Genomic DNA, 27392 nt, shown 5'->3' on the forward strand with positions numbered 1-27392 from the left:
CTTCACTTACAAGCTAAGATAGAATAAAAGATTTATCAATTATTACTATCATTACTATTTCTGGCATAAAAATAAAACAAATCAATATAAACTTTTTAGACCCTAGCTAATTAATCCATTAATGAAACTTATATTAATTTTTGACTGAGCAACAATAAGCAAAGAAAAGGGGCTAATAAGTATTTGTATCTTATTACTGGTCTTGCTGAAAATCCTTCGTCTCTCTCGCGCCCAATTCGCCTCCTCTTCCGTTTTCTGCGACGCTCTCTTTCATTTCCTCTCGAACATTTTTTTTCTTCTTTTCATGATTTTCTGATTTTTTTATTGCTGCTTATCAATTTAATTCAGAATCGGAATCGAACGACACCGATCGCATTACCGTTCGGTAATTTCAACGGTACGCTCATTTGCATTTTGCTCATTTTTTTGTTTAACAATGGCGATTGTAATTCTGATCATTTTTCTAATTCTGTTTATGCTTCAATGTATATGTTTCTGTGTAACATATTACGAGACTTTGTTAATCGGCTAGACATTCATATATGGAGACTTTGCTTTTTTTTTTTTTATGTATAATGCGTGTTTGTTTTATGCAATTTGTGCGTGAAAAATTAATGTATGTTCTTCGTGAGCTAGATCCGCTGAATCGTAATTGATTATTTTATCTTTATAATTGAGATAGTTAATTTTTTGTTTAAATCCCTTGATTTGGAGTATTAAGACATTTTTAGCTATGCGATCCTCTAGTTTGCTGCTGTTGCGAGTTCATAGTGAAGCAAAAACAATAGAATATTCATGTTGAGCTATGATTGCTGTTTTCATTGAAGTGATCATATGGAAAAATAATGATATGCTAGTTTTAATTGGAAAAATGTGTCAGTTTATTCAGGTTTTCATTTAATAATTAATTGTCTGGTTGTATTGGTGTGTAGGTAGTTTGGATGAGTGTTTGTTAAGTCTTTGTAATGGAAGAAGAGGAAGAAAAGAAGGAGACCAAAGAAATATCTGTGAAGTATTCGGAGAATCCTGAAGTAGTTAGTACTGTAGAAGATAGTGTAGGAACTTCTCATCAAGAAAATGTAGGTTTTAGTGGCGGAAATGGTAGCGATTTGGAGATAGAGAAAGATAAATATAATATGGATACAATTTTGGATGAAGAACAGTTTGAACAGGTTTCTTTGAAAGATCAAGAAAAGACGGCTGCTGGTGAGGTGCAGGCTGCCTTTGCAGATTTTAACCAATCATCAAGTTCGGAGAATGATAGGCAATCGTTTGAAGAATTTGAAGATGCGCCTCCAAATTTAACCATGAATTTTGGTGCCGAGTATGATTCTCCCCAAACCTCTGGATCTCGGCATAATCGCGCTATATCAAGCCCTGGTCCTGATATACTATTTAGTACTACAATTAAGCCATCGTATTCATCAACCAGTCTAGATTCTGCATGCTATGGAGATGCTGGATTCTCTCCCATGGGTTCACCACAAAGGTCTAAGCCAAAAGCTGCTATGCCAAATGTTTCCCCAGAACTGTTGCATTTAGTGGACTCTGCTATTATGGGAAAGCCTGAAAGCTTGGACAACTTGAAGAACATTGTCAGTGGAGTAGAGAGTTTTGAAAATGGGGAGGAAGCAGAGACTATTGCCTACTTGGTTGTTGATTCACTTCTGGCCACAATGGGTGGTGTTGAAAGTTTTGAGGATGCAGATAACAGCCCTCCTAGTGTGATGCTGAATTCTCGGGCTGCCATAGTGGCGGGTGAGCTCATTCCGTTTCTTCCTTGGACAGGTGATAGTGAGATTTACATGTCCTCAAGGACAAGGATGGTAAGGGGATTACGCGCTATACTGCGAGGATGCACTAGAAACAGAGAAATGTGCTCAATTGCTGGTCTATTAGGAGTTCTTTTAGTGTCAGCAGAGAAGATATTTGTTCAGTATTCTGATCCAACTGCACAGATTAGATGGGACGGAAATCCTTTGTGCCACTGCATCCAACACTTGGCAGGGCATTCACTTAATGTTATTGATTTACACAGATGGCTTCAAGTCATTACAAGAACACTTACCACTGCATGGGCATCTCACTTAATGTATGCCCTAGAGAAGGCAATGGGTGGAAAGGAGTCAAAGGGGCCTGCACGTACTTTTGAGTTTGATGGTGAAAGCTCTGGTTTGCTTGGTCCAGGGGAAAGCCGTTGGCCATTTACCAATGGATATGCTTTTGCAACATGGATCTATATTGAATCATTTGCAGACACATTGAATACAGCTACTGCTGCTGCTGCAATTGCTGCTGCAGCTGCAGCCAAATCAGGAAAATCATCTGCTATGTCAGCTGCAGCTGCTGCCAGTGCACTTGCTGGTGAAGGCACAGTTCACATGCCACGACTTTTTAGTTTCTTATCTGCTGATAACCAGGGGATAGAAGCGTACTTCCACGGACAATTTTTGGTTGTTGAAAGTGGCAGTGGGAAGGGAAAGAAAGCTTCTTTACATTTTACCCATGCATTCAAGCCACAGTGTTGGTATTTTATCGGTTTGGAGCATACCTGCAAGCAGGGATTACTTGGGAAAGCAGACAGTGAGCTGAGATTGTATATTGATGGCTCATTATATGAAACTCGCCCTTTTGAGTTTCCTCGTATCTCGAAGCCACTTGCTTTTTGCTGCATTGGAACAAATCCCCCTCCTACAATGGCTGGTTTACAACGTAGGCGTCGCCAGTGCCCTCTCTTTGCTGAGATGGGGCCTGTTTATATGTTTAAGGAGCCAATTGGCCCAGAAAAGATGGCACGCCTAGCTTTTAGAGGAGGGGATGTGCTGCCCAGTTTTGGTAATGGTGCAGGACTTCCCTGGCTAGCTACAAATGATCATGTTCGGAGTATGGCAGAGGAAAGTTCACTTTTGGATGCAGAGATTGGAGGGGCCATTCACCTTTTATATCATCCTGGTTTGCTTAATGGGCGTTTCTGTCCAGATGCTTCCCCTTCAGGTGCTGCTGGTATGCAAACTATTTCTGTGTGTTTTCTTTGGACAGTAGAATGGTTAGCCATATTGATTCTTTAAAGGCCTGTATGATTCGGTTACAAGTATTCCTTTTTCTAATATTTCATTTTGTGACTCAGGCATGCTGCGACGACCAGCCGAGGTTCTTGGACAAGTTCATCTAGCAACACGCATGCGACCTGTGGAGGCTCTGTGGGCCTTGGCCTATGGAGGTCCCATGTCCTTACTTCCATTGGCAATATGTAATGTGCAAAAAGATAGCCTGGAACCAGAAAATAGAAGTGCTCCTTTGTCCTTAGCCACTGCCACTCTAGCTGCTCCAATATTCAGAATTATTTCAATAGCAATTCAACACCCGAGAAACAATGAAGAGCTGTGTAAAAGCAGAGGGCCTGAGATTCTCTCAAAAATCTTGAATTATCTTCTTCAAACACTGTCTTCATTAGACAGCGGAAAACAGAGTGGTGTAGGAGATGAGGAACTTGTTGCATCTGTGGTCTCCCTATGCCAATCCCAGAAATTTAATCATACACTGAAAGTACAACTTTTCAGTACATTGTTGTTAGATCTCAAAATTTGGAGCTTATGCAACTATGGACTGCAAAAGAAACTTTTATCATCTCTAGCAGATATGGTTTTCTCAGAGTCATCAGTAATGCGAGATGCCAATGCTATTCAGATGCTTCTTGATGGCTGCAGAAGATGTTACTGGACAATTCAGGAGAAGGACTCTGTGAATACATTTTCACTAGATGAGGCAACACGCCCTGCAGGTGAATTAAATGCTCTAGTTGACGAGCTCTTGGTGATTATTGAACTCCTTATAGGAGCAGCAACTCCATCAATGGTTGCGGATGATCTCCGCTCCCTACTTGGGTTTATTGTTGATTGTCCTCAACCCAATCAGGTAAGTTACTTTACAGAAGATTATTTTAACTAGATAAAATGATCGCAGAAGATATCAACTATAATAAGTTTTTGGACACCAGACCTAGAAAGCAGTATATATGATAGGTGAATGTGCTTTGCATTGGGCAGAAAAATTTAGATTTTTAAAATCTTGTCATATGGGGGTGAATGGTTGTGAAGCAGAATTTTCGTTCTTAGCTTTTTCCATCTGTCCCGTGCCTCTTGGCCTTTTGAACTGCAGAATGATAATTGATAAGAAGTAAGAACTGCATGTTAATATTTTTGCTTTATGGGTATGGAATACGGATTACTTACTTTATAATTTGAACGGGTTCATTTATTTATTGATATTCTTAAAATGACTCCGACAAATATCTCCTTTCAGGTTGCCAGGGTTCTGCATCTGATATATAAGCTTGTAGTACAGCCAAATAGCACTAGGGCTAGTACATTTGCGGAGGCATTTGTAACATGTGGTGGGATAGAAACACTTCTTGTTTTGCTGCAACGAGAAGTTAAAGCTGGTGATCATAGTATTCCAGAATCAGGGGCAAAGAGTAATGATAGTTTGTCTTTTGAGGAAAGTGAGTTAGATGATGGCAATGAGATTCCAGAAAATAATCAGAACAATGAAGTAGAGAATTTTGCTTCATATGAGAAAAATTGTGAATCTGAACCATCTGATGCAGTTGGCAGCCCTGATGCTTCTTCTGCTCGTGTGAAATTTGAAAGGATGTCATCTGTTTCTGAAAATCCTTTTGCTAAAAATGTGGGCGGTATCAGTCTTTCAATTAGTGCTGATAATGCAAGAAATAATGTCTACAATGATGATAAAAGCGATGGTATTGTCGTTGCTATCATTGGGCTGCTAGGCGCTCTGGTTTCATCGGGTCATTTGAAATTTGGCTTATGTGCACCCTCAGATACAAACAACTTTTTGGGTGGGGCATTGCAAGAAGGAGGAGGTTCAATGTTTAATGATAAAGTTTCTCTTCTACTTTTTGCACTGCAGAAGGCTTTCCAGGCAGCACCAATTAGGCTTATGACTATTAATGTTTACACAGCCTTATTGGCAGCCTCGGTATTCTTTTCCTCTTTTTGTTTCATTTTCAATTGGGATTAATAAGTTATGTCCTTGCAGAATTTAGCTGCACAAGGTTTTCCAATATTTTAAGATTTTATTTTGGTCCTTTATATAATATTCTTGGATAGGATAACATAGAAATTGCAATCCATTGTCTTGTTGAATCTTTTCCGTTTTCCCTGTTTTTTCTGTTGTACTTGCTGTACTGAGGTGCTGATGACTACACCACTTCTATTGTGTGCATAGATGCGTATAGATTATGTTGGAAAGTCGAGGCTTAAGAGTCAAGAGTGAACCTTGAGTTTTTCTTTTCACCTTACAAAGAATAATTAATTTGTGATTTTGAATTCCAAGTTTTTTCTATCACTAGTTTTGCATTACGTAGCTCTACTAATTTAATTAGTAAATGACTTTAAGACCTTAACTGAAATAGCTAATTGATAATAAATTAGAAAGGATTATTTTGTAAATTTGCCTGTCCCCCCCCCCCCACCATCCGTGCTTTTATATATAGTATAGATATAGATTAATCCAACCAAGATGCATTTGAATTTTCTTATGGTGCTGAATTAGTAGCGCCTGTTTGTTGTAATTACAGGATATTAGCCTTTCTTATGTGAGTGATTTCCATGCTTTCTGTTTGTGTTTTTTTTTTGTCTAGGTATGTTTGGAAATCATTTTTTTGATTCCTTCATGATTGCCCCTAATGTGCTTATGCGCGAAGGAAATTTTGTCAAAAGGTGTTATGTCAAATTTAGCATTTATTCATGCAACCTTAATACTTTGAAAGTTGAAGTCTTGATTGTCTGTACTTATAATGCGACGAAACCTTATTTCAAGGGGGGTATTAATCACATTGCATGCTTTTTTATTTGTAACTTCTCTTGCGGATATTTACATATATTGAGATCTGAAACCCTTTTTATTTGTCAGATCAATGCTTCTTCAGCGGAAGATGGGCTGAATTTTTATGATTCTGGCCATCGCTTTGAACATTTGCAGATCCTGTTGGTGCTATTGCGTTCACTTCCTTACGCATCTAGGGCTTTGCAAAGTCGAGCGCTGCAGGTATTACGATTATGTTACTGCTGTTTTCATGTTCATGTGTTCATTAAATGCAAAAGTTTGTTGTCAATGAAGTTTCTTCATTAATTTTTTTTCCTCTAGGGCTGAGTTTAGTAGTAAGTTGGGAAAGTGATTCCAAACAATCATTATGTTAGTGCTGTTTTCATGTCTTCTTTCATATGCATGTGTTTAATAAATGCAACAAATTGTTACCAGTGAAGTTTCTTTTCTTCAATTAATTTTTTTCCCTCTAGGGCTGAGTTTGGTTGTAAGTCGGGAAAGTGATTCTAGTTCTACACAACCATTATCTAAAAACTCAATATCGAATCTTTCCACTTGGATCTAGTGAGATATGACAGCCAGGATAGCTGTGGATAATCGACAATTATATTTTTAGGCTCTGTTTATTTCGTGGAAAATAAACTGTTTCCTGGTAACTTGTTTTATGTTGCTTGATAACAATATGGAAAATCACTTGGAAAATATGTTTCTGGTGTTTGGTGTCTACGAGAAATAAAACTTTTGTTCCATAAAAAGTAAACAGAAGTATTTAAACTTTTAAAATTAAATTTAGATGTAAGTAAAAGAGCATCACATTTGATAGGTTAATTAATTTTTTTGGTGAGTGGTAGTCATTATTGATTGTTAAATAGCATACGTTCACATGAATTTTGCTTACTCATGTAAGTTTTGATAAATTTTGAAAATGACTTCCCCTTTTGGAAACTAGAAGTCATTTTCCTTAAAAATGGCTAAGGTTTTCATTTTACCAGGAAATTGTTATCTAGTTGACCAATTTTCTGGGTGCGAAAAATGCTGGAAATCCATGAAAATTATATCCTGAAAAATCTTTTCTTTGACACTAGTGTAGTGGAGCCTTTTGTAAAGTCAACTGCAGTTCTTCCTTTCTTCTTATTGCACGTTATATATATATGCTGCGTAACCAATCATCTGATTGGAGTTGTCTTTATAGAATAGGGACTTGGTTAACAGACTTCATCTTGCTTATAGGGTTGTGCAAAACAAGAACAATTAAACCGTAAACCAAACCGAAACCGATTAAAACCAAACAAACTTAATGAACAACAATTTGATGGTTTTGGTCTAGGTTTAAATTTTCTTATTTTTTTATTTACGGTTGTGTGAAGGTCTTTTAATAGAATAAACCGACGCTTTGTTTAACTGACGATTTTTTTTAATCGTAAAACGGTAAACCAATATTTGGACGATCCCGTTTAGGTATCTTATATATAAGCCAAAACCCTAATAATATACACTCTTACCTTTTTGTCTATCCATCTCTTTGATTTTTTTAAAAATCCATCTCTTTGTTTAATTAGCACTGTTATTGTATATTATAATTCTTGTTTTGAATGTCACATGTTTTAGGTTTAAATTACTTAACCAAGACTAATGGTTTGGTGTCAAAATTCACTTCATAGCTCGGTGAACCAAACCGTGCCCGCCCTTGTGTGCTTATGATGTCTACATACATAGCATGTTATTATATGCTGCTTGACCAATCATTTGTTTGGAGTGGACTTGGTTAACTTCATATCTTGTTTATGATGTTTATTCACAAGTGCTTTAAGCCAGTATTAGAAGGTAGGATATGGTGTTCTAAATTATGATAAGTAGCTACTAGCTAGTCTTTTTATTTGGAATCCACATGCGGCAATTCAATGTTCTGACATGATTATTGATGGTTTAAAGGCATTTAGTTATACATTTCTCATTTCCTGATTAAGGAGGTTGTCTTCTTGATATTCTGTTTAGTTTCTGAGATGCTGCTTCTATATCATTTCAGGATCTTCTGTTTTTGGCTTGCAGTCATCCTGAAAACAGAAGCAGTCTAACAAAAATGGAGGAATGGCCTGAGTGGATTCTGGAGGTGTTAATTTCTAACTATGAGGTAGTAAAATATGTCAATATTCTGGATTTTGCTTTCGTTGACTTTTTCAGCATTAAATACATCGAGAGAATTATGTCTATTTGTGATGTGAAATCTTATATTATAATAGAGAGTATTGTTTTAAACAGTGTGATCGCTGGTTTTGCAGATTGGTGCTATGAAAAATTCTAATTTGGCAAGCTTGGGGGACATTGAAGATCTTGTACACAACTTCTTGATTATAATGTTAGAGCATTCAATGCGTCAGAAAGATGGCTGGCAGGTCAGTATTTATATATAGTAACATAAAATTTTAATAGGGCAAGACCCCATGGATTTCAGCATGTGAATGCACTTTTTTGTCCCTTGTGTTTCTTGTGGTGATATCATCTTCAATCATTACATTATTATCTTGCGCATATATTTTTGAAGCTGGGTTTTTGACAATAAAATGAAATCAGATTGCACAGCATTGAATGTTAATAGGTGGAAATTCACAAACTCTACTTTTTTTGTACCATTCAAATTAGTTGAAATCTTAACTGCCTACTTTAATTTATTATCTATTATACATATCCTGGTATTGCATAAGGAGTTAATAAATGAGATGATAGTTACTGCTCTTTATGTTTGTGGATTACTTAAACCTGGACCATCTTTTTTCTTGGTTGCATAGAGTGTGATCCAATGTTACAGTTCCTGCACACTTAATCTGGTCCTACCATGTCTGGAGGATAAATAGTGTGTTCCATGCTCTTGCAGATGGCTGAATGCCAGGGGGCATTATTCATTTTTGGTTCTTATTTTCCCTCTTTTTCATCCTTAGTGTACAGAAACATGCCTCCATGTGTACATAGTTAATGTTGCATGCTTGCTGAAATTTTATTTTCTCCCTACCCAGTTTCGAGTTTTGAAGACATTGTATTACTGATGTCTATCTATTTTGTATATATAATGATTAAGGTAACAATCTTGCCAAAGTTAAATTTTTGAAAATTGAAGATTTGAAATTTAATAAAGTTTTACCTGAAAGTGGTTGGAATACATCTGAAATCAATAATGACTTTCAGATATTTCTTTCTGTAAGGATTGTGCTAACAAAACTGCATTCACCAAAGTAAGATGTTTGTCCGGCCTGCCCCGTGAATATAAGCTTGAAGTAGCTATTGAAATAATTTGCCATTTGTTTTTGTAGGTATTCATTTTCTGTCTAGCCTATCTGTCTTGTGGCAGCTTGTTCTAAATTAATGTTTAATGCATGTTCCAACTTCAATTTAGTTTCATCTGTTATCGCCTTTTTTAAACAGGATATTGAAGCTGCAATTCATTGTGCTGAATGGCTTTCTATTGTGGGGGGATCTAGCACAGGAGATCAACGAGTTAGGTACTGCATATTCATCTGGAAAACCTTCTATCAACTTTTTCTGTTTTATGCGCATTTCTTAAGTTAATTAGATTATTCGTCACAGAATTTAATTGATTTGTAACATGATTTTTGTTGCTGTTTCTTGAATCAACTGTGATATTATATTGCTATGTCTTTTTATCTAATTTTGTCTTTGATGGGATTGCATTGTCATGCTCGCAACATTGTCTGTTGATAAAATATATTTTATGTTTTTCTTTCTGCAGTGACTACACCATATTTTAAACCATGAGTTTCTCTTGTTTGCTATTTTGGATGTCAGTAACATCCTTAAATTTCTCGTCTTGTGTTTTGAATTTTTGATACTGTTATCAGTTCAATATAAATTTTTATACTTAATTCCTTGATGTTGAAAATAGACAATTATATCAATGTAAAATTGGAATGCGTGATTGTGAAATAGTGCAAAAGAGGAGATACATGGATTGTGAAGAGTTGAAAAGAGATGAATTTGTTACTATCTAATTGCTTTTCCTTAACTTATATAAAATATTGAATAGGTCTGCTTATTCAGTTTTTGTCAGTGTTTTTCGAGTTACTTATCAATTGTTTATGCAAAGGGAATGGTTTTGACCCACTATTGCCCAGACAATGGTAATTGGTATTTGATTTATGGAGTGGCAAGAGCTCCCCTCGCAGTAGAGAATTGATAATCTATTGAAAATGGGTAGCACTATTGACTGTAAACTGTCAATTGTGTCTACAGAAACTTATTGCCAGAAGATTAATTTAGAAAGACTTTTGACCTGCTCATTTCCTGTCAGTAGAGCAGATGCCAACTTTTTAGTTCTCACTAAATTTGTTCTCCCTGTTCAGTGAATGGGCGATTTCTTAGCCCATTGTAGATTTTTATTTACTGAGTTCACAGATAAGTACAGTGAAAGCTGTTTGTGTTATTTCATTTCCCCTTCTGGATCTAAAAATGTTTGAGCAGATCTTCTTGGCAAAATACCTACTGATTTTTTTTTAATTATTTCTTCATGATTTAAAGGCGTGAAGAATCACTCCCCATTTTCAAGCGTAGGCTTTTGGGTGGCTTGTTGGATTTTGCTGCGAGAGAGCTGCAGGTTCAGGTAACACCTGTTTTTCATAGTTTTTCTCCTTGACAAATATTGTAAACTCTTGATTTTTATTTTCACTAACCATTATTGGTGTAAAAAGATGGTGTGGAAGTATTCAATAGTTACACCATGATCTTCGATGTAAATGAAGCCATATAGAGAATGAAGCTTTTAACATTTTCACTTCTTATCAATTTCTAGCTGTATCTGAGGGGCTGAAAAAATGCACTTATAAATACATCCAGCTTTTCTTTTCCTGTAGACTCAAGTTATTGCTGCTGCTGCTGCTGGTGTCGCTGCTGAGGGTTTATCGCCAAAAGAGGCCAAGGCAGAATCAGAGAATGCTGCACATCTTTCTGTTGCATTGGTTGAAAATGCTATTGTCATTTTAATGCTTGTTGAAGATCATTTGCGGTTACAAAGCAAGATCAATTGTGCATCACGTGTTATTGATAGTTCCCCATCTCCGCTCTCCCTTGTATCTCCCTTAAATAATCGCTCAAGTTCGTTGGCATCCGCTGGTCGAGATTCATTTGAAGCCCTAGGGGATCGCAAATCCAGTGACTCAGGGGGACTGCCACTTGATGTATGTAGTTAGAATCTGTTTGCTCCTTCAATCATGGTTACTCTATTAATCTGGAAAATGAAGCATTATGAGTTTTGTAGTGTTCATTTCTCTGGGTAATTTGTAGTTGTACTTAAATTTGTTACTTTATGCACTAACACAAAATTTTCTTAAGGTCCTTGCTTCAATGGCTGATGCAAATGGGCAAATTTCAGCCTCTGTGATGGAACGTTTAACAGCAGCAGCAGCGGCTGAGCCTTATGAATCTGTTTCTTGTGCTTATGTTTCGTATGGGAGCATTGCCATGGATTTGTCCGAGGGTTGGAAATACAGGAGCAGATTGTGGTTTGGTGTTGGCTTTCCTTCCAAAACAGCCATCTTTGGTGGTGGTGGCAGTGGCTGGGAATCTTGGAGGTCTGCTTTGGAAAAGGATGAAAATGGAAACTGGATTGAGCTTCCTTTAGTAAAGAAATCAGTATCTATGCTCCAAGCTTTATTATTAGATGAATCTGGTCTTGGTGGTGGTCTTGGTATAGGTGGAGGATCGGGTACCGGAATGGGTGGAATGGCGTTGCTATACCAGTTATTGGACAGTGATCAACCATTCTTGTGCATGCTTCGCATGGTTCTCCTATCAATGAGGGAGGAAGATGATGGGGAAACCAGTATGCTCATGAGAAGTGTTAGCAAAGAGGATGGGATCTCAGAAGGAATTGTGTCTTCAGAAAATAATTCTCGAATGCCGATTAGACAGCCACGATCAGCTTTGTTGTGGAGGTAATCACCGTATTCTGTTTCCTTTTCCTTATTTTTATATCTAGTATGTGACCATCTGCATCATTTTCTTTGAAGTTTTATTTTTCTGGTTAAAGGTTTTTGTGGTTCCTAAGAGCCTCAGAAACTATGTAGATGCTGTTAAAACATTTATAATTTGAGGGATTTGCAAATTTAAACTTAGATAGAGCGATTTGCATGGAAAGGACCATTCAGAAATAAAGTCATATGAAAAAATATAGGAGCAAAACAGGAATACACTAGCTCTTAATATTGAGAATACTCGGTGGAGTCTTATTGCCCCTTAAGTGCTGCAAATAGACCCAATTTATGTAATTGTTTGGCTGAATTAGATAACAACTCTTCTTATAGAGTTAATGACTAAGTAGGTAAGCCCGGGAAACCTCAACAAAATCTTTTTTTTTGTGTGATATTTGGTTGCATCAAATCTCATAGTTTTGGACTTCGGATTGCCTAAATTTTAGACCTGTTTTACGTCCAGATGCATTTAACTCGCTCTTTTATAGTAAAAAGTCATTATTGGAACTAGTTTTTCTTTCTCACTTTGTTCTTAATTAACATAAGATTCTAACTTTTTTTTTTTGGTTTGCAGTGTACTTTCACCCGTGCTAAATATGCCTATTTCTGATTCAAAGAGACAGAGAGTCTTAGTTGCATGTTGTGTTCTATTCTCTGAGGTGTGTTTTTTGAGAAACTGCATGCTGTGGCATGTCACTGAGTGCTTTATACTTTGCCTAGCTTTCATCCATTCTTATAATTATATGAGTTCAATCTCTTGTTGAGAACTTATTTTGCTTCTTCCCTTCTACATTCTTGTTGAAGATGGATACCATGACTGCCCTGATTCTAGCTGTTTGCTGTTTTAGTTACCCTGACTTGTACATTGCAGGTGTGGCATACTGTTGGAAGAGACAGAAAACCTCTTCGGAAACAGTACCTTGAGGCTATTTTACCTCCATTTGTTGCTGTATTGCGGAGATGGCGGCCACTTCTTGCGGGAATACATGAGCTTGCTACTGCCGATGGTGTTAATCCTCTTGTTATTGATGATCGTGCATTAGCTGCTGATGCACTCCCTATAGAGGTAGCGGGGTTTATGTCCTTTTTTTCTCAGCTTAAGCTACCACTCGATGTCCATCATTGTGTATGCTTACATTGTTTATTTTCCACCAATAAATCTAATTGTAAAAAATGGTATACGTAAACCTATGGTTGATTTTGCTACAACGTCAACATGCTATACTGCTGCTTGTGATGGCTAATAATTTTGTTTCTGTAGTTTTCTTCCACTCCATATTTGGCTTGAGGCATATTAGGCTTTTTGCTAGGTGCTCCATTGCATTAGACTCGGTTCATGGAATGTTGCCCCAGATTTTTGCAATTGTGGCAATGCTTTTTATATGTTCAGATGCCAATAACTTTATATATTTCTTAATACCTTGGCCAAGAATCATGAATGATTAGTTTTTTGCTTCTTTATTAAATTAGTAGTGTAGGACATCATATTTTATGGTTTTTCCTATTGATATAGGAGAAATAAAAATTGAAGGGGATATAGGACGAGGTATTTACTATGGGACTTAGTTAAAACATGTTTAATGTAGATTTATTTTTAAGCCCTGAAGCTCTTGTGTTATCTGCAGTGAATTACTTTCTTCTCTAATATGGCTTCGTGCCAAATTAGTTTCTTGCTGTAGGCTTCCTTCTGTTCGATGTAATTGTTTTTCGTGAATTTTTTGCAGTGTTTCTTTATTTTGAGATGTTTCAATTTCTTTCAGGCTGCTCTTTCTATGATCTCTCCAGCTTGGGCAGCTGCATTTGCGTCCCCACCGGCTGCCCTGGCATTGGCAATGATTGCTGCTGGTGCAGCAGGGGGAGAAACCCCAGCTCCTGCAACAACTTCACAGCTTAGGCGTGACTCCTCGTTGCTGGAACGAAAATCAACTAAATTACACACCTTCTCGAGCTTTCAAAAACCTTTGGAGCCGACTAACAAAACACCGGCTCTCCCTAAGGATAAAGCTGCAGCTAAAGCTGCTGCATTGGCAGCAGCACGTGATCTTGAACGTAATTCTAAGATTGGTTCTGGAAGGGGTCTTAGTGCAGTAGCGATGGCCACATCTGCACAGCGACGAAATGCTACTGATATGGAGCGTGTGAAAAGATGGAATACTACTGAAGCAATGTCGGTCGCCTGGATGGAGTGTATGCAACCATTTGACACAAAATCAGTCTATGGGAAAGATTTTAATGCTCTATCTTATAAATTTGTCGCAGTCCTTGTTGCAAGTTTTGCTTTGGCTAGAAACATGCAGCGATCAGAGGTTTGAATAGTGTTTTCCTTTTGGTTTAATATCTTGCTTTGTAACATCTCATAATCAATTATTTATTTAATTTGTTCAGGTTGATAGGCGTGCTCAAGTTGATGTAATAGCCCGGCATTGTTTATCCACTGGAATTCGTGCATGGCGCAAACTTATACATTGCTTGATAGAAATGAATAGCCTTTTTGGGCCACTTGGAGACATATTGTGTAGTCCTGAGCGTGTATGTATGGAGACAGCTTATTCTGTTATATTGCTGTGTTTCTGAAGTCGATTCTAATGTATTATTTTATTGAGGATTTTTTCTCAAATATAATCACACATGTGTAGGTCTTCTGGAAGCTGGACTTTATGGAAAGCTCTTCAAGGATGAGAAGATGTTTGAGGAGGAATTATAACGGGTCTGATCACTTTGGTGCTGCTGCAAATTATGAGGATACAACTGAGAGAAAACATGATCAAGGAAAAGTTCCTGTTCTGGCAGCAGAAGCAATCTCCATGGAGGGAATCCATGAAGATGATGAACATATTGAAATTGATAATTTAGATGGAAGAGTGTCTGATGCAGAACAGAATGGAGAGAAGCAGTCAAGACCAATGGGAACAGCTGAGGGAAACCTGCAGTGTTCTACAGAGTCTAGTGATGCTCAACTTGTTGGAGACCAAAACTTAGAAAGTTCACCAGCAGTTGCACCAGGATATGTTCCTAGCGATCTTGATGAAAGGATTGTTCTTGAGCTTCATTCATCTATGGTCCGGCCTCTAAGGGTTATACGAGGAACCTTTCAAGTAAGGTTTACAGGCCTTAGTAAAGATTTCCTTTTTTAGTTTCACATTCTTCTATTTTGTTATGCTTTTTTTTTTCATGTAATGACCATAGTTATTAAAGGCAAAAGGCTCTGGAAAAATTCACAAACCCAATATAGTTAAAGCAAACCCAAAAAAATAAATCACAAACACAACAAAAAAATGATTTAAACAGAAAAATTCTGACATTGTAATAGATTGGAAGAAAATAGATTAATGTAAGAAATTAAATTGTAAAAGAGAGAGTAGAATTAGAATTTAAGTCGAGTAAATATTAGAAGAAAAATAATAATGAACAAAATTAAAACAGAAAAAAAGTGAGAGGAGAGAAAATAATGAAAGTTAAAAAAGAAGAAAAATAATATAGCAAAGAAGAGAAAAATAAATAAAAAAAATAAAAAGTATAAGAAGCATGTTGTTGAAAGGCTTTCCTGATTCTTTTCTCTCATTAATCGGTTGAAAGTGTAATTTAGGTTTTTCATTTTTTAAGTTTTTGGATTAATAGAGTGTGAGCGTGTGTCTAATAAGTATTGAATAGAGAACTGAAATTGGGGTTCTGGTTTGATTTTCGTAAAAAAATAAAAATGCCTTAGATTTGTAAAAGGCGCACCTCATCTCATAGGCGAGGCGCCAGAGGCTCACACCTCTTTGAACTCGCCCGCTTCTCGGCGTCCGAGGCACTTCTGGCCTGAGGCACACCTTTAATGACATTAATGAGCTAAACTCTATCGTGGTGTCCTCATCAAAATCTGGTTGCTGGATGCTGCATGTCTGCACCAAGCCATTCTGATTTAAACAAGTAGGAATTGCTTATCTAAATTCATCCATGGAGACTTTCAAGGTTATCAAAATTTTAAAAATCAATAGACTTCAGAGTCTTTCTTTGTTCTTTGGCGAAAACGGCGCAGGCTGGTTTATTTTCTTAATGTTTTAGTTATAACTAAATAGTGAAGGCAACAACTAGTGTCGAGGATCATGGTAGTGTATGATTAATAGACATTGAAACATTCTTCTGCTCCAAGCTACAGAATGGTTGGATGGTGTCTAGCGGAAGAGATTCTCTTGTATGAATGCTTAGAGCTCAGACTATGAAATATAATAGGAACAGCCTGGAATTTTGTCAGGACCTATCCTAATGTCACTCTGCAGGCATCATTTGGAACAATTTGAATATTTTCAAGCATATTAATATCTCCTGAATGGCCCTCAACTGTGGGCTTTTTGCTTTAGGTCAAGTCATCAGATTTTATCCCATAAGGTGCTACACTAAATGAGGAAATTATTTTGTCATGCAAGGAGGTGTGGCTTACTTGTGTTAAATGAGTGACAAACGGCCTTTGATTTGAAAAGTTGGCTTACAAGTTACAAGTCATGTTCTATTTTGGATTAAGAATTCATCGCCACTTTCTTTGTTCTATTTTGTTCTTTTGCTTTATAAAAGTGGTAGCTAAACATGTTCATGCTCCCAAAAGATCGACCGTAAATGAATGCATTTTTCTTGTTTCTTGCTTTTAGAACATGAAAACTGCATAGTGATAAACTTAGGTCAAATCAACAGAATTTAGTCCCAAGTTAATTGGGTCCACTATATGGATTCTTCTTCTGATCCTCACGTGTTCTATGTGATAACTAGATAGTGATGTTTTGACATTCTCAGCTTTACACTGACCAACTATCACTGAGCTGGGGAACCCGTTATTTCTTTCAGGTAACAACTAGGAGAATAAACTTCATAGTTGATACCACTGAAAGCACTGCTGTGGATGGGATGGAATCTTCTGAACTTAAGGACCAAGAAAAGGACCGCAGCTGGTTGATGTCTTCTCTCCATCAAATTTATAGCCGAAGGTGAATTCAATACAATTGTTAATAGTAATTGGATTTGCATTTCTTAATTGTTTTTGTAATTGAACAATTTGAGAGTGTTTCAGTCTGATAGTATTTGCTAACTATTTGTTGTTATGTGTTTTTTTTTTTCTGAATTTTTCATTGGTTATTAACTTCCCTTTTATACGGGTTGTGCATTCTTAGATATCTCCTAAGAAGAAGTGCCCTGGAACTTTTTATGGTGGACCGATCGAACTACTTCTTTGATTTTGCTGTACGTTCTGTAATATCTCAAACTATTTACCCGCCTTTCTCTAATTTAAATAAAAGGCTGACCTTAATCATTTGTGCACCGAATTGTTGCTTTCCAGAGTACCGAGGGAAGAAGAAATGCTTATCGAGCCATTGTTCAATTACGGCCTCCTCATTTGAACAATATTTATTTGGCAACCCAGGTGTGCAGCTTTTCTTTTGACTTGCATTTATCATTTGAGGAAAACTCGTTTCTCACACATGCATTTTGAGGAGTTTGTATGTTATTTTCAGACCCAAGCCGGTCCTTTAGAAGTCTTTGCTGGTATACTTAATCTTTTATTCTGATTTTCTATTATAGAGACCTGAACAGCTTCTGAAGAGAACTCAACTTATGGAGCGCTGGGCTAGGTGGGAGGTAATAGATGGACTTCAGTTATATCTTAAACTTTTCTTAATTTAGAAAGAACTTAGTCATTTCCCATAGCTTCTAAATATTCACAATTACTCGGCAATTATTATGCAGATCAGCAATTTTGAATATCTAATGCAGCTCAACACTCTGGCTGGCCGCAGCTATAATGATATAACTCAGGTGGGCTTCTTCATAACTGTTTCTTTTTAATTTTGGTAAATATTTATTATCTTCACAATTAAATTCCTTTTGTTTACTTTCAGTATCCAGTTTTCCCTTGGATTCTTTCAGATTACAACTCAAAGAGTTTGGATCTTTCCGATCCTTCATCTTACCGGGACCTCTCAAAGGTAGAATAAAAAAATTATTTCACTTACTCTACACATGTCTTTTCTTGATTGACACAATAGTGCCTTTTTTTTTTTTTTGCAGCCTGTTGGTGCATTGAATCCTGATCGGCTAAAAAATTTTCAAGAGAGATATTCTAGCTTTGATGATCCAGTTATTCCGAAGTTCCATTATGGTTCTCATTACTCGAGTGCTGGAACAGTGTGTTTCTCTTTCCTTCAATCATCTAAAGTTGATATTCTGTTGAAATTGTATCATAAGCAAGAACTTTATCATGTCGTTTGAAACTTGAATCAAAAAAATTGGAGCAGCCCAAGGCTGATTAGAATTTGAGACAAGAGGTGGCATTTGATAAAGTTTTTCTCTATCATTCTTTCCCTGGTCAGCATCTGAGTCCTGTCTTAACCAGTAGTAGCATTCTGATGGGAGCACTACTTCCATCAAATGGAAACATCATTTACATTATTTTCGAATTTAAAATGGGTGCTGCTGTTTGGTGCATTTTTTTTAAATGATTCTTCATTCATTGTTTTCTTTCAAATTTGTGTTGTTTACCTAAAACTTATGTGCTAATTGGCGTGTTGTCTTATAAATATTTGTTATGAAATGCAGCCATGTGCATTATCTTATCTTATCTAAATTATAGATATTTCTGTTGCAGGTGCTATATTATCTTGTTAGAGTAGAACCATTTACAACTCTTTCAATTCAACTGCAAGGTGGAAAATTTGATCATGCAGACCGGATGTTCTTAGATATTGCTGCTACTTGGAATGGAGTTCTCGAAGACATGAGTGATGTTAAGGAATTGGTATGTGTAATTATGATCACAAAGGCACCGCTATACTTTGGCATGAGTGTATATCTTTTAACTTCCTAATCAATAATTTTCTGGCTGTCTTAGGTTCCTGAGATGTTTTTTCTCCCAGAGATCTTAACCAATGAAAATTCAATTGACTTTGGTACGACACAGTTAGGAGGAAGGCTTGGTATGTATTGGAAAGTACTTTTAGTTTCATCAATGAGACATGCTCTGGTAGTGAACTTGTTGAAAGTTCTTAATTTCTTAAACCTTTGATGCTTCAGATTCTGTCAAACTTCCGTCCTGGGCTGAGAACCCAGTTGATTTCATTCATAAGCATCGGATGGCTCTTGAGAGCGAGCATGTTTCTGCACATTTGCATGAATGGATTGATCTCATTTTTGGGTAGTTATATTTTAGAACATATCTCCTTCACCACTTCAGTTTTTATTTTTGTCTTTTTCATTGTTATTTTTAATCTGATTCAATTATATCGTGGATAACAGTAGTCCTCAGCTCTAAATTAACTATGTGCCTTTTCATTTTAATATTTTGATGATTGGATTTCTGCAGCTTCAAGCAACGTGGTAAAGAAGCTATACAGGCACATAATGTTTTCTTTTACATTACCTATGAAGGGACAGTTGATATTGATAAGATCTTGGATCCAGTAAGTCCACTTTGCTAATCTGACAATGTCTATTAACTTTGCTGTTGTTCCATATTTTCTTATTTCTATATCTATCAACTAAAGGTACAGCAACGTGCAATGCAAGACCAGATTGCGTACTTTGGACAAACCCCATCCCAGCTTCTAAAATTTCCTCACTTGAAAAGGATGCCATTAGCAGATGTTCTTCACTTGCAGGTCTGCTTAATTCTTATGTGTTATATGCATATGTTTCTGTGTTATGTGTTTTAGTTGTTCTAATGGACAACATTGCTTGAGTTCTTAATGGCAGAATAGATGATAGGCCATGGATTTTAAAAGGAATGTTATTTTTTTTTTTGTGTGTAAACTAGCACCGTTGAATGATTAAGAGAAATACAATATAATGATGATATAAGCAAAGTGGAACCAAAGGAAGAAGGCACACAATGATGTTGTAGTAAAGGCACATTTGATTAAAAGAAGGGGATTAAGCTGTGTTTCCATAGCTGCATTGTATAACAATTAGACGCTGCAACTTCTTGTGATTCTGTCTTATGAAGAAGTATTAAATAATCACCCAATACCTTGATTTGAATTTCATTCAGACTATCTTTCGGAACCCTAAAGAAGTTAACCTTATGCTGTTATTTTGAAAGGAATGTTATTTTTTCCTTTGTAAACTAGCACCGTTCAGTGATTAATAGAAATACAATATAATGATGATATAAGCAAAGTGGAACCAAAGGAAGAAGGCACACAATGATGTTGTAGTAAAGGCGAATTTGATTAAAAAAAGGGGGTTAAGCTTTGTTTCCATAGCTGCATTGTATAACATTTAGACGCTGCAACTTCTTGTGATATTCTGTCTTATGAAGAAGTATTAAATAATCACACACCTTGATTTGAATTTCATTCAGACTATCTTTCGGAACCCTAAAGAAGTTAAACCTTATGCTGTTCCTTCTCCTGAACGCTGCAATCTACCTGCTGCTGCCATTCATGCGTCTTCAGATAGTGTCATAATTGCTGATGTAAATGCCCCAGCAGCACATGTTGCCCATCACAAGTGGCAACCAAACACCCCAGATGGCCACGGTACACCTTTTCTTTTTCAACATGGAAAAGCCTCAGCAGGTTCTTCCAGTGGAACATTTATGCGTATGTTCAAAGGGCCAGCAGGATCTGGTGTTGATGAGTGGCAGTTTCCCCAGGCACTTGCATTTGCTTCATCTGGAATCAGAACTACAGCTGTTGTTTCCATCACATGTGATAAAGAAATCATCACTGGTAGGTGTTGATTTTATTCATATGGTATCCCTGCATGCTTTTGAAGTACGCTAAAGTGCTTTCATTTCCTTCTACTTTTAAGAAATTTCAACAATGAACAATCTGATATAAAGAATTAGGACCCTCATTCACCTCCTTGGTAAATTCTTAAAGTTCATTTTAGAAAGAGTTCCACCTTGAAATATTGTGATTAAACATCCAGGCATAGTTTGATTGGGTCGAATTTTCGCAAACTGAATTCAGTTTCATGCTTTCACTTTTCTTTTATTGCATGGAGATATTCATGCAGCTCTACTTGATTCAACTTTTCATTCCCTCTTATCATTTTTTGGAGAGAAAAAAGTAGAGACTTACCTTGGCTGCTTGCACCAAGTATGCCAGGTGCAGGGGCGTGAAGTTTGCAAATTATATTTACTGATGTTATATCAAATTTAGTAATTAACTGTTTCTGATGTAGTGGAAACTTTTTGAGGCAAAACTCATTTGTGCGAGTGGGTGGGTGGGTATGGAGGGGTATTGGGGATGTTGAATGTAGAAGGTTTAAGCAACTTAGGCAAGTTGGAGCCAAAAAATTAGGTACAAGTTTCAGAAGCCAAAGAATTGCTCTAGGTTTGGTTTCTGGGGAGGTAATTAAATTCTCTGAAGAAATATTTTAGCTGCCTAGTCAATATCTCAGCTTAAATGTGACAGTCTACCGAAGTTTATTTTTTTATATTTTTGTCATTGTGGTGGTGAAGGATACTCGAGTTACTATAGTTAAGCGTATTAACTTCACGTTAAAACCTGTACTGCTGATATTCAACTGCAAGCTTTACAAGTTGCTCTTTTATGTTTTCAATAACTGACATCCCTATTCTGTACATTTGTGGCTCTGTCTAGGTGGACATGTGGATAATAGTATCAAACTAGTATCAATAGATGGGGCGAAAACCCTGGAAACAGCCATTGGGCATTGTGCTCCAGTCACTTGCCTGGCTCTTTCTCCAGACAGCAATTATCTTGTCACAGGATCACAGGACACTACTGTTTTACTTTGGAAGATACATAGAGCATTTACTTCACGCTCAAGCAGCATGTCGGAGCCTTCCACGGGTACAGGCACACCTTCAACCAGTAGTACCCTAGTAAACACCTTGGCAGAAAAAAACAGAAGGTGTCGTATTGAAGGTCCAATACATGTCCTACGAGGTCATCACCGAGAAATTTTGTGCTGTTGTGTCAGTTCAGACCTTGGAATTGTTGTCTCGAGCTCCGAATCATCTGATGTTTTGTTACATTCAATAAGAAAGGGTCGGTTGATAAGGAGGCTGGTTGGTGTGGAAGCTCACGCTGTTAGCCTTTCTTCTGAAGGAGTAGTATTGACTTGGAACAGATCTCAAAATACTCTAAGTACGTTTACTGTTAATGGGGTACCAATTACTAGAGCACAACTTCCTCTGTCAGGAAGCGTTAGTTGCATTGAAATATCTGTTGACGGGAAGAGTGCTTTGGTCGGAATGAGCTCTTGTTTGGAAAATGATGGAACCAGCAATCATGATAAGGGTTCCAGTGTAAAGAAACCAGATGGTGGGGGTTTTGATAGGGAGGAAAATAACAAATTGGATGTACCTAGCCCATCTATCTGTTTCTTGGATTTGCATTTACTGAAGGTAATTTCTTTAAAATTTAGGCGGCCACCACACATTTACATCTTGGGGCAACCCACTCATTTAATTCTTTGTATGTTGAACTCCAGTAACTACCGAATTTGGAGTACTGCTGTGAGGTTTAGGCTTTGAGCTCTGATTATTAACAAATTAGGATGTTTATTTTTGCCATTCATTATACATGCCTGCTCTCACTATTATTTTGTCGTGCTTTCCTAACAAGCAATAAATGTTATCACAGGTGTTTCATGTACTGAAGCTCGGAGAGGGCCAGGATATTACAGCTCTGGCCTTGAACAATGATAACACAAATCTCTTGGTGTCAACTGCAGATAAACAGTTGATAATCTTTACTGATCCAACTGTAAGTCGACTTTCATTTATGGTATCCTTATTTAAGTCAGTCTATGAATCTTGGTTTTATTTTATGCAACATCTTTAAGTTCCAGTGAGGAAATCTATGCAATGCAACACTATATTGAGCTACCATATATGATTGGCCCTTAAGTCATAGAGTCATTCTAAATTAGTGCTCCCTCTATCCCAAATTGATAGTCAAATTAGGACAAACACAAGTATTAGATGAGTTAATTTATACAAAAATACCACTCTTGTCCCTATTTAATGTGGTTATAACTTTTTGTTTTTTAGTATCTTGTGTTTTCTTTGTATTCTGCCATGACTAATTAATTTTAGGCTTATCCCCTTAAAAACCCCTCACCTTTTACCCCCAATTCGTTTGTACCCTCACGTTGCAAAACCACCAAATATACCCAAATTACGATCTTTCACTTTCAATTGCACCCTCAAGCATTAAATTGATCTCTTTTCACTTGAAAAAATAGGTTTATTTTTGTTTTAAATAAAATATTAAGTCCTATTTTAAAATATATGCTAAAATTTAAAGTATTGATTTGAACATTTTTTTAAGTGAAAAGAGTTCAATTTAATGCTTGAGGGTGCAATTGAAAGTGAAAGGTCGTAATTTGAGTATATTTGGTGGTTTTACAACGTGAGGGTGCAAATGAATTGGGGGTAAAAGGTGGGGGGATTTTAAAGGGATAAACCTTAATTATATGACAATTATTCATGTAAGTAATAATTGACTTCCTATAATTTGGGACAAAGAAATTTTGAATAGCGCCTATCAATTTGGGACGGAGGGAGTATTATGTTTTCAATATCTCCTTGACGGGCATGTGGTGAATTGATAGTAAGCCGTGCTGTGACTTGACCTGATTTCTGCTTGCAGTTGAGCTTGAAAGTTGTAGATCACATGCTTAAGCTTGGATGGGAAGGAGAAGGGCTCAGCCCCCTTATAAAGTCATAGGTTTAACTTTAGGGAATTGGGTTTCTTTTATTAGTCATTGGATTACAGAAGATACGTGATACTATTAGAATACCACTAGAATGTATAAAATGGGATGGGTTGCCCCGGAGCAGTTATGGAGTCTATGGCGTAACTTGCAGTTGGCAGCCGTAGTCGCATGGATGTAACATATGTATTAATCAGTCGACCAACTCCAAACGTTGATTGGAGCATAGTTCCACAGGGTGGTTCCGCTATTCTTGATTCATTTGAGTTATAGTTTTGAAGCGATTGAGATTGGTGATTCAAGTCTCTGCAGCTTGAGCTCTCTCCATTTTTGGTCTTTTATCTTAAATATTGTAATCTTTTTTGATAGTGATTGAAAAATGGTAGAGTTATTTCATCATGTATGATTTGTAAATCTAGTTATTCATTCATGTAAATTACATAAAAATCGATTTTTCTGTTTGAGACGAGTTGGGCAGTTCTACTGGGTTTTGAAACTCTTACACAACAGTTGGGTTATTTGAATCCCTTATTTACTTGTTAATGTAGTAGTATTTTTGTTGCCCCAACAGTTCAGGAAATTTTGTAGTTAACGAGTCTAATCGTGTGCTATCAGATTGTGCAATTACTAAGTAATAAATGTTCATTTTCCTAAAAAAAAGTAATAAATGTTCATATGTCCACCCATGAAATTGCAGCAATTATATATGCCATTTTAATTTTGTTTCTAGTGTCATGCACCTGATCATTTCGTTTTTTTCTTTATTTTTTGTTTCCGTAAATTTGCAACTTCCAGACCATAATTCTAATTGAAATTCAATCTTTTTTCTTATGATCAACTTCTTTTTATGCTGTTTGATTGTTCATGACATTATTGGCCCATCATATGTTATTCAAAGAAAGGGGAAAAGGTCAATTATGCCCTTAACGTTTGCCTCAAAGATCAAGTAAGCCCTCAACGTTTAGAAAGGTTCAAATATTGCCCCCAACGTCTTAAAAAGTGAACAACCAGGCCCCCATTTTGACTTATAAATGAACCGTTGCGGGCCTGATTGTCAAAATTGGAGGGTCTGATTGTTCATTTTTCAAGACGTTGGGGGCATATTCGAACCTTTCCGGACGTTGAGGTTTTGCTTGATCCTGGAGGCAAATTTTAAGGGCATAAATGACCCTTTTTCCTTCAAAGAAATCACATACTCCTCTCTGATTAAGAAAAGAATTGGTGAAAAGTGACTCTAATTCAGCATTAAACAAACATAACTTTACACGAATGCGTTGATTACAAGGTAAAAAATCATGACTTTTAAACGAAATTTTATTTTAATCACGATTTTTAAAAGTTGCCATATAAAATCACGAATTTTTAATTTTTTCTCAAATCTATCACCAAATTAATTTTTAGTGTATTTTTGTTGACGTGGCAACCGGAATCCGGTTGATTTGAAAAAAAAATGAAAGGTAAAAATATACTGGAAAATAATCGGTGATAGATTTGAAAAAAAAAATGAAAGATCATGGTTTTATATGTCAACTTTTAAAAGTCGTGATTAAAATGAAATTTCGTATAAATTTCGTGATTTTTTATGAAATTAATCTTAAATGTAATTTCTTACTACCTTGTAATCAACGCATCTGTGAAACCTTTTTTATTTCGGTTTTGTATGTTTTGGTGCAATGCAATTCTTAGAGAATCTATAGCACCTTAATCGGTCTCCATAAGCGTATCCGGCATTGCTTTTTTACTTAATGACTCCTTACTGAAAATGTTGTGGAGGAGAAAGCCCTTAATTTGAGGTTAAGTTTCTACTCACCGTCTCCATTTCGTTATGATTGGAAATTTGAGAATATAAGGATTCAACTCGGGAAGATGACGGTTATTAATGTGAATGCAAAGGTCTTTTTCATATCAACATTGAACAATCTACATTTGCAAAATTAAATGGCATCCATATATTTTAATAATAACTATAATGCTGTATAGATGAGGGCGTAATGAAACATTTTTAAATTGTTAATAACGATTAAGAATCTTTTCCAAATATGAAGTGCCTAGTTGATCCACTGATCAAATGTGAAGGGCTTATTTGACCCCTTTTTTCAAGGAAAAAAAACTAATAGGGTTATAACTGTAAATTTATTAGAAGTGACGAATCTGTTAGTAATTTTCTCACTAAAAGAAAGAAACGACGTGAAAGAACGGCCAGGAACAGCAGAGGAGAGACGAGCAACAGATGGGTGGCAAAGGAAAAAAAAGGAGAGAGAAGAACTTCTTGGCGGCGCACGGCGGCAACAGCCGTCTTCCTCCGCCGCCTAACCCCTCACAAGTCGACGCTCTTCCATCCAAACTTCGCATGATCATGTCCTTAACCTCTAAGCATTCTCTTAACGATGAGGATAATCATGGTTCTCTCTCTACATTTTAATTTTCTCTCTATATAGTTCATGCTCAGTTATCTAAAGGATTCTGATTCTGTTTTCATTTGTGTTTCTATTTTCAGGTTCTGCTAAAACTTCAAAGTCCGGTGAACGAACTAGTAAACAGAGAGGCGGCGATGCTAAAAAAGTAGGTCAATTAGGGTTTTCTTATGCCTTTTAAAGTGTTTTCGATTGTTTTAGATTTTTTGACTGTTTTTAATTACCTAAAACCAACTGTATGATAAATTTCCTATTTATGAGTAACTCACAATAATAAATCCTAATACAAGATTCAGCGGAATTTCTAGGTTAATATTTTAATTTTGTTTTCATTGCTTTGTAAATTATTTATTGGATGATATTTATGTTGTAGAAACTCTCTCAAAAGGAAGCAATTGTAGATGAACAAGAGGATGGAGATGTGAATCAGCATATGGATGATGATAGTGGTGATAATAAAGGAGTGTTTGATGGCGGAGACGGAAAGAAAAAGAAAAAAAGAAAGAGAAATCAAGTTACTGATCTTCGCTTCCAAGAATCGGTAGATACGGTAAAAACCAGTGGGAAAAAGAAGGAACGAAGAAAGAAGTAAGCATTTTTTTCAAATATTCTGCTAGGCTACTATGCAATTGTTGCTATTTTATATTCATTGGTTTGCAGCATTGCTATTTTATATTCATTCAATCAACGTTTCCTGTTTCAGATACAAAACTTCATTTTAAACATAGAAAACTTTTGCCCGTGCGTGTCTAAGTGTCTCATTTTCACCTATCAGTGTAGTTACGGTTCACTTTTGTGGAATATATAAAAGCATATGTGCCTGTGAAGAATTTTCAGTTTACATTGGCTTCACTTGATGTAGGTATCTGGAAGCAAAAAAGAAACGCAAAACATCCAAAGCAGAGGAGAATTCTGACTTCCCTGGCCATGAGAAGATAAAATTTGGGGATGTTGTCCAAGCTCCACCGAAATTGGTTACCCTTCCCAAGGTACTTCAGCTTTACTGTACATGGCTACATTTACTTTACCAACCACCAACACTCGGGCCGTTTAACTAACAATTTCTTCTTTCTGCAGATGCGTAAAATTGTCCCAGATGCTTCCCAAGAAAGAATTAGATTAAAGGCTATTGATGCCTACAGGCAACGCAGAGGATGGACCTCTCGACCAGGACTTCAGCTTCCTAATGTGACTGCAACACCATCTTTCTAATTGGTTAGAGCTTAGAGCATCCCATGTAATGTGTAAGGTAATCATATGCAATGATTGATAATGGAAGCTATATGTGCTACAATTTTGTTGTCAATTGTAAGAAATCATGGTTTATTTTTTATAAATTTTGATTTTCATAATATTAAAATTGAAATGGCAAACAGTTTGATTTCTTTTTAGTTCAGTAGATAGAAATGACAGATTGGCTACTGGAAAAATATGGATTATTAGGAACTAACTGTTAACGAACTGTTATTTGTCAATATCCCGAAAATCATCGCAATAC

The 27392-nt window shown here is 36.5% G+C and overlaps 2 protein-coding genes across 4 annotated transcripts; both read left to right on the forward strand.

The window, feature by feature from the left end:
- Window positions 1-123: 123 nt before the first annotated feature.
- Window positions 124-24048, forward strand: LOC126687223 (BEACH domain-containing protein C2). Of its 3 annotated transcripts, none has more exons than XM_050381696.2 (32): window positions 126-397; window positions 933-2994; window positions 3128-3915; window positions 4303-4998; window positions 5935-6069; window positions 7874-7978; window positions 8127-8240; window positions 9265-9341; window positions 10375-10456; window positions 10707-11030; window positions 11185-11786; window positions 12397-12481; window positions 12694-12888; window positions 13583-14128; window positions 14208-14351; window positions 14459-14917; window positions 16644-16783; window positions 16967-17036; window positions 17134-17217; window positions 17376-17432; window positions 17541-17609; window positions 17693-17779; window positions 17862-17978; window positions 18439-18588; window positions 18682-18766; window positions 18864-18984; window positions 19153-19249; window positions 19334-19447; window positions 20149-20518; window positions 21398-22167; window positions 22406-22528; window positions 23417-24048. In XM_050381696.2, exons 2-32 carry the CDS (start codon window positions 966-968, stop codon window positions 23492-23494), a joined length of 8913 nt encoding a protein of 2970 aa, XP_050237653.1. In that variant the 5' UTR covers window positions 126-397; window positions 933-965; the 3' UTR covers window positions 23495-24048. The 3 variants fall into 3 exon arrangements, with proteins under 3 accessions (XP_050237654.1, XP_050237653.1, XP_050237651.1); XM_050381694.2 differs by having other exon boundaries at window positions 127-397; window positions 933-3003; XM_050381697.2 differs by lacking the exons at window positions 20149-20518; window positions 21398-22167; window positions 22406-22528; window positions 23417-24048 and adding an exon at window positions 19837-19899 and having other exon boundaries at window positions 124-397; window positions 933-3003.
- Window positions 24049-25654: 1606 nt separating this feature from the next.
- On the forward strand, window positions 25655-27285 carry LOC126687255 (uncharacterized). Its single transcript, XM_050381748.2, has 5 exons — window positions 25655-25882; window positions 25978-26042; window positions 26268-26482; window positions 26757-26883; window positions 26972-27285. Exons 1-5 carry the CDS (start codon window positions 25711-25713, stop codon window positions 27104-27106), a joined length of 714 nt encoding a protein of 237 aa, XP_050237705.1. The 5' UTR covers window positions 25655-25710; the 3' UTR covers window positions 27107-27285.
- The last annotated feature ends 107 nt before the right edge of the window (window positions 27286-27392 follow it).

Source organism: Mercurialis annua, linkage group LG6 (assembly GCF_937616625.2).
Source record: "Mercurialis annua linkage group LG6, ddMerAnnu1.2, whole genome shotgun sequence".
Taxonomy (NCBI): domain Eukaryota; kingdom Viridiplantae; phylum Streptophyta; class Magnoliopsida; order Malpighiales; family Euphorbiaceae; genus Mercurialis; species Mercurialis annua.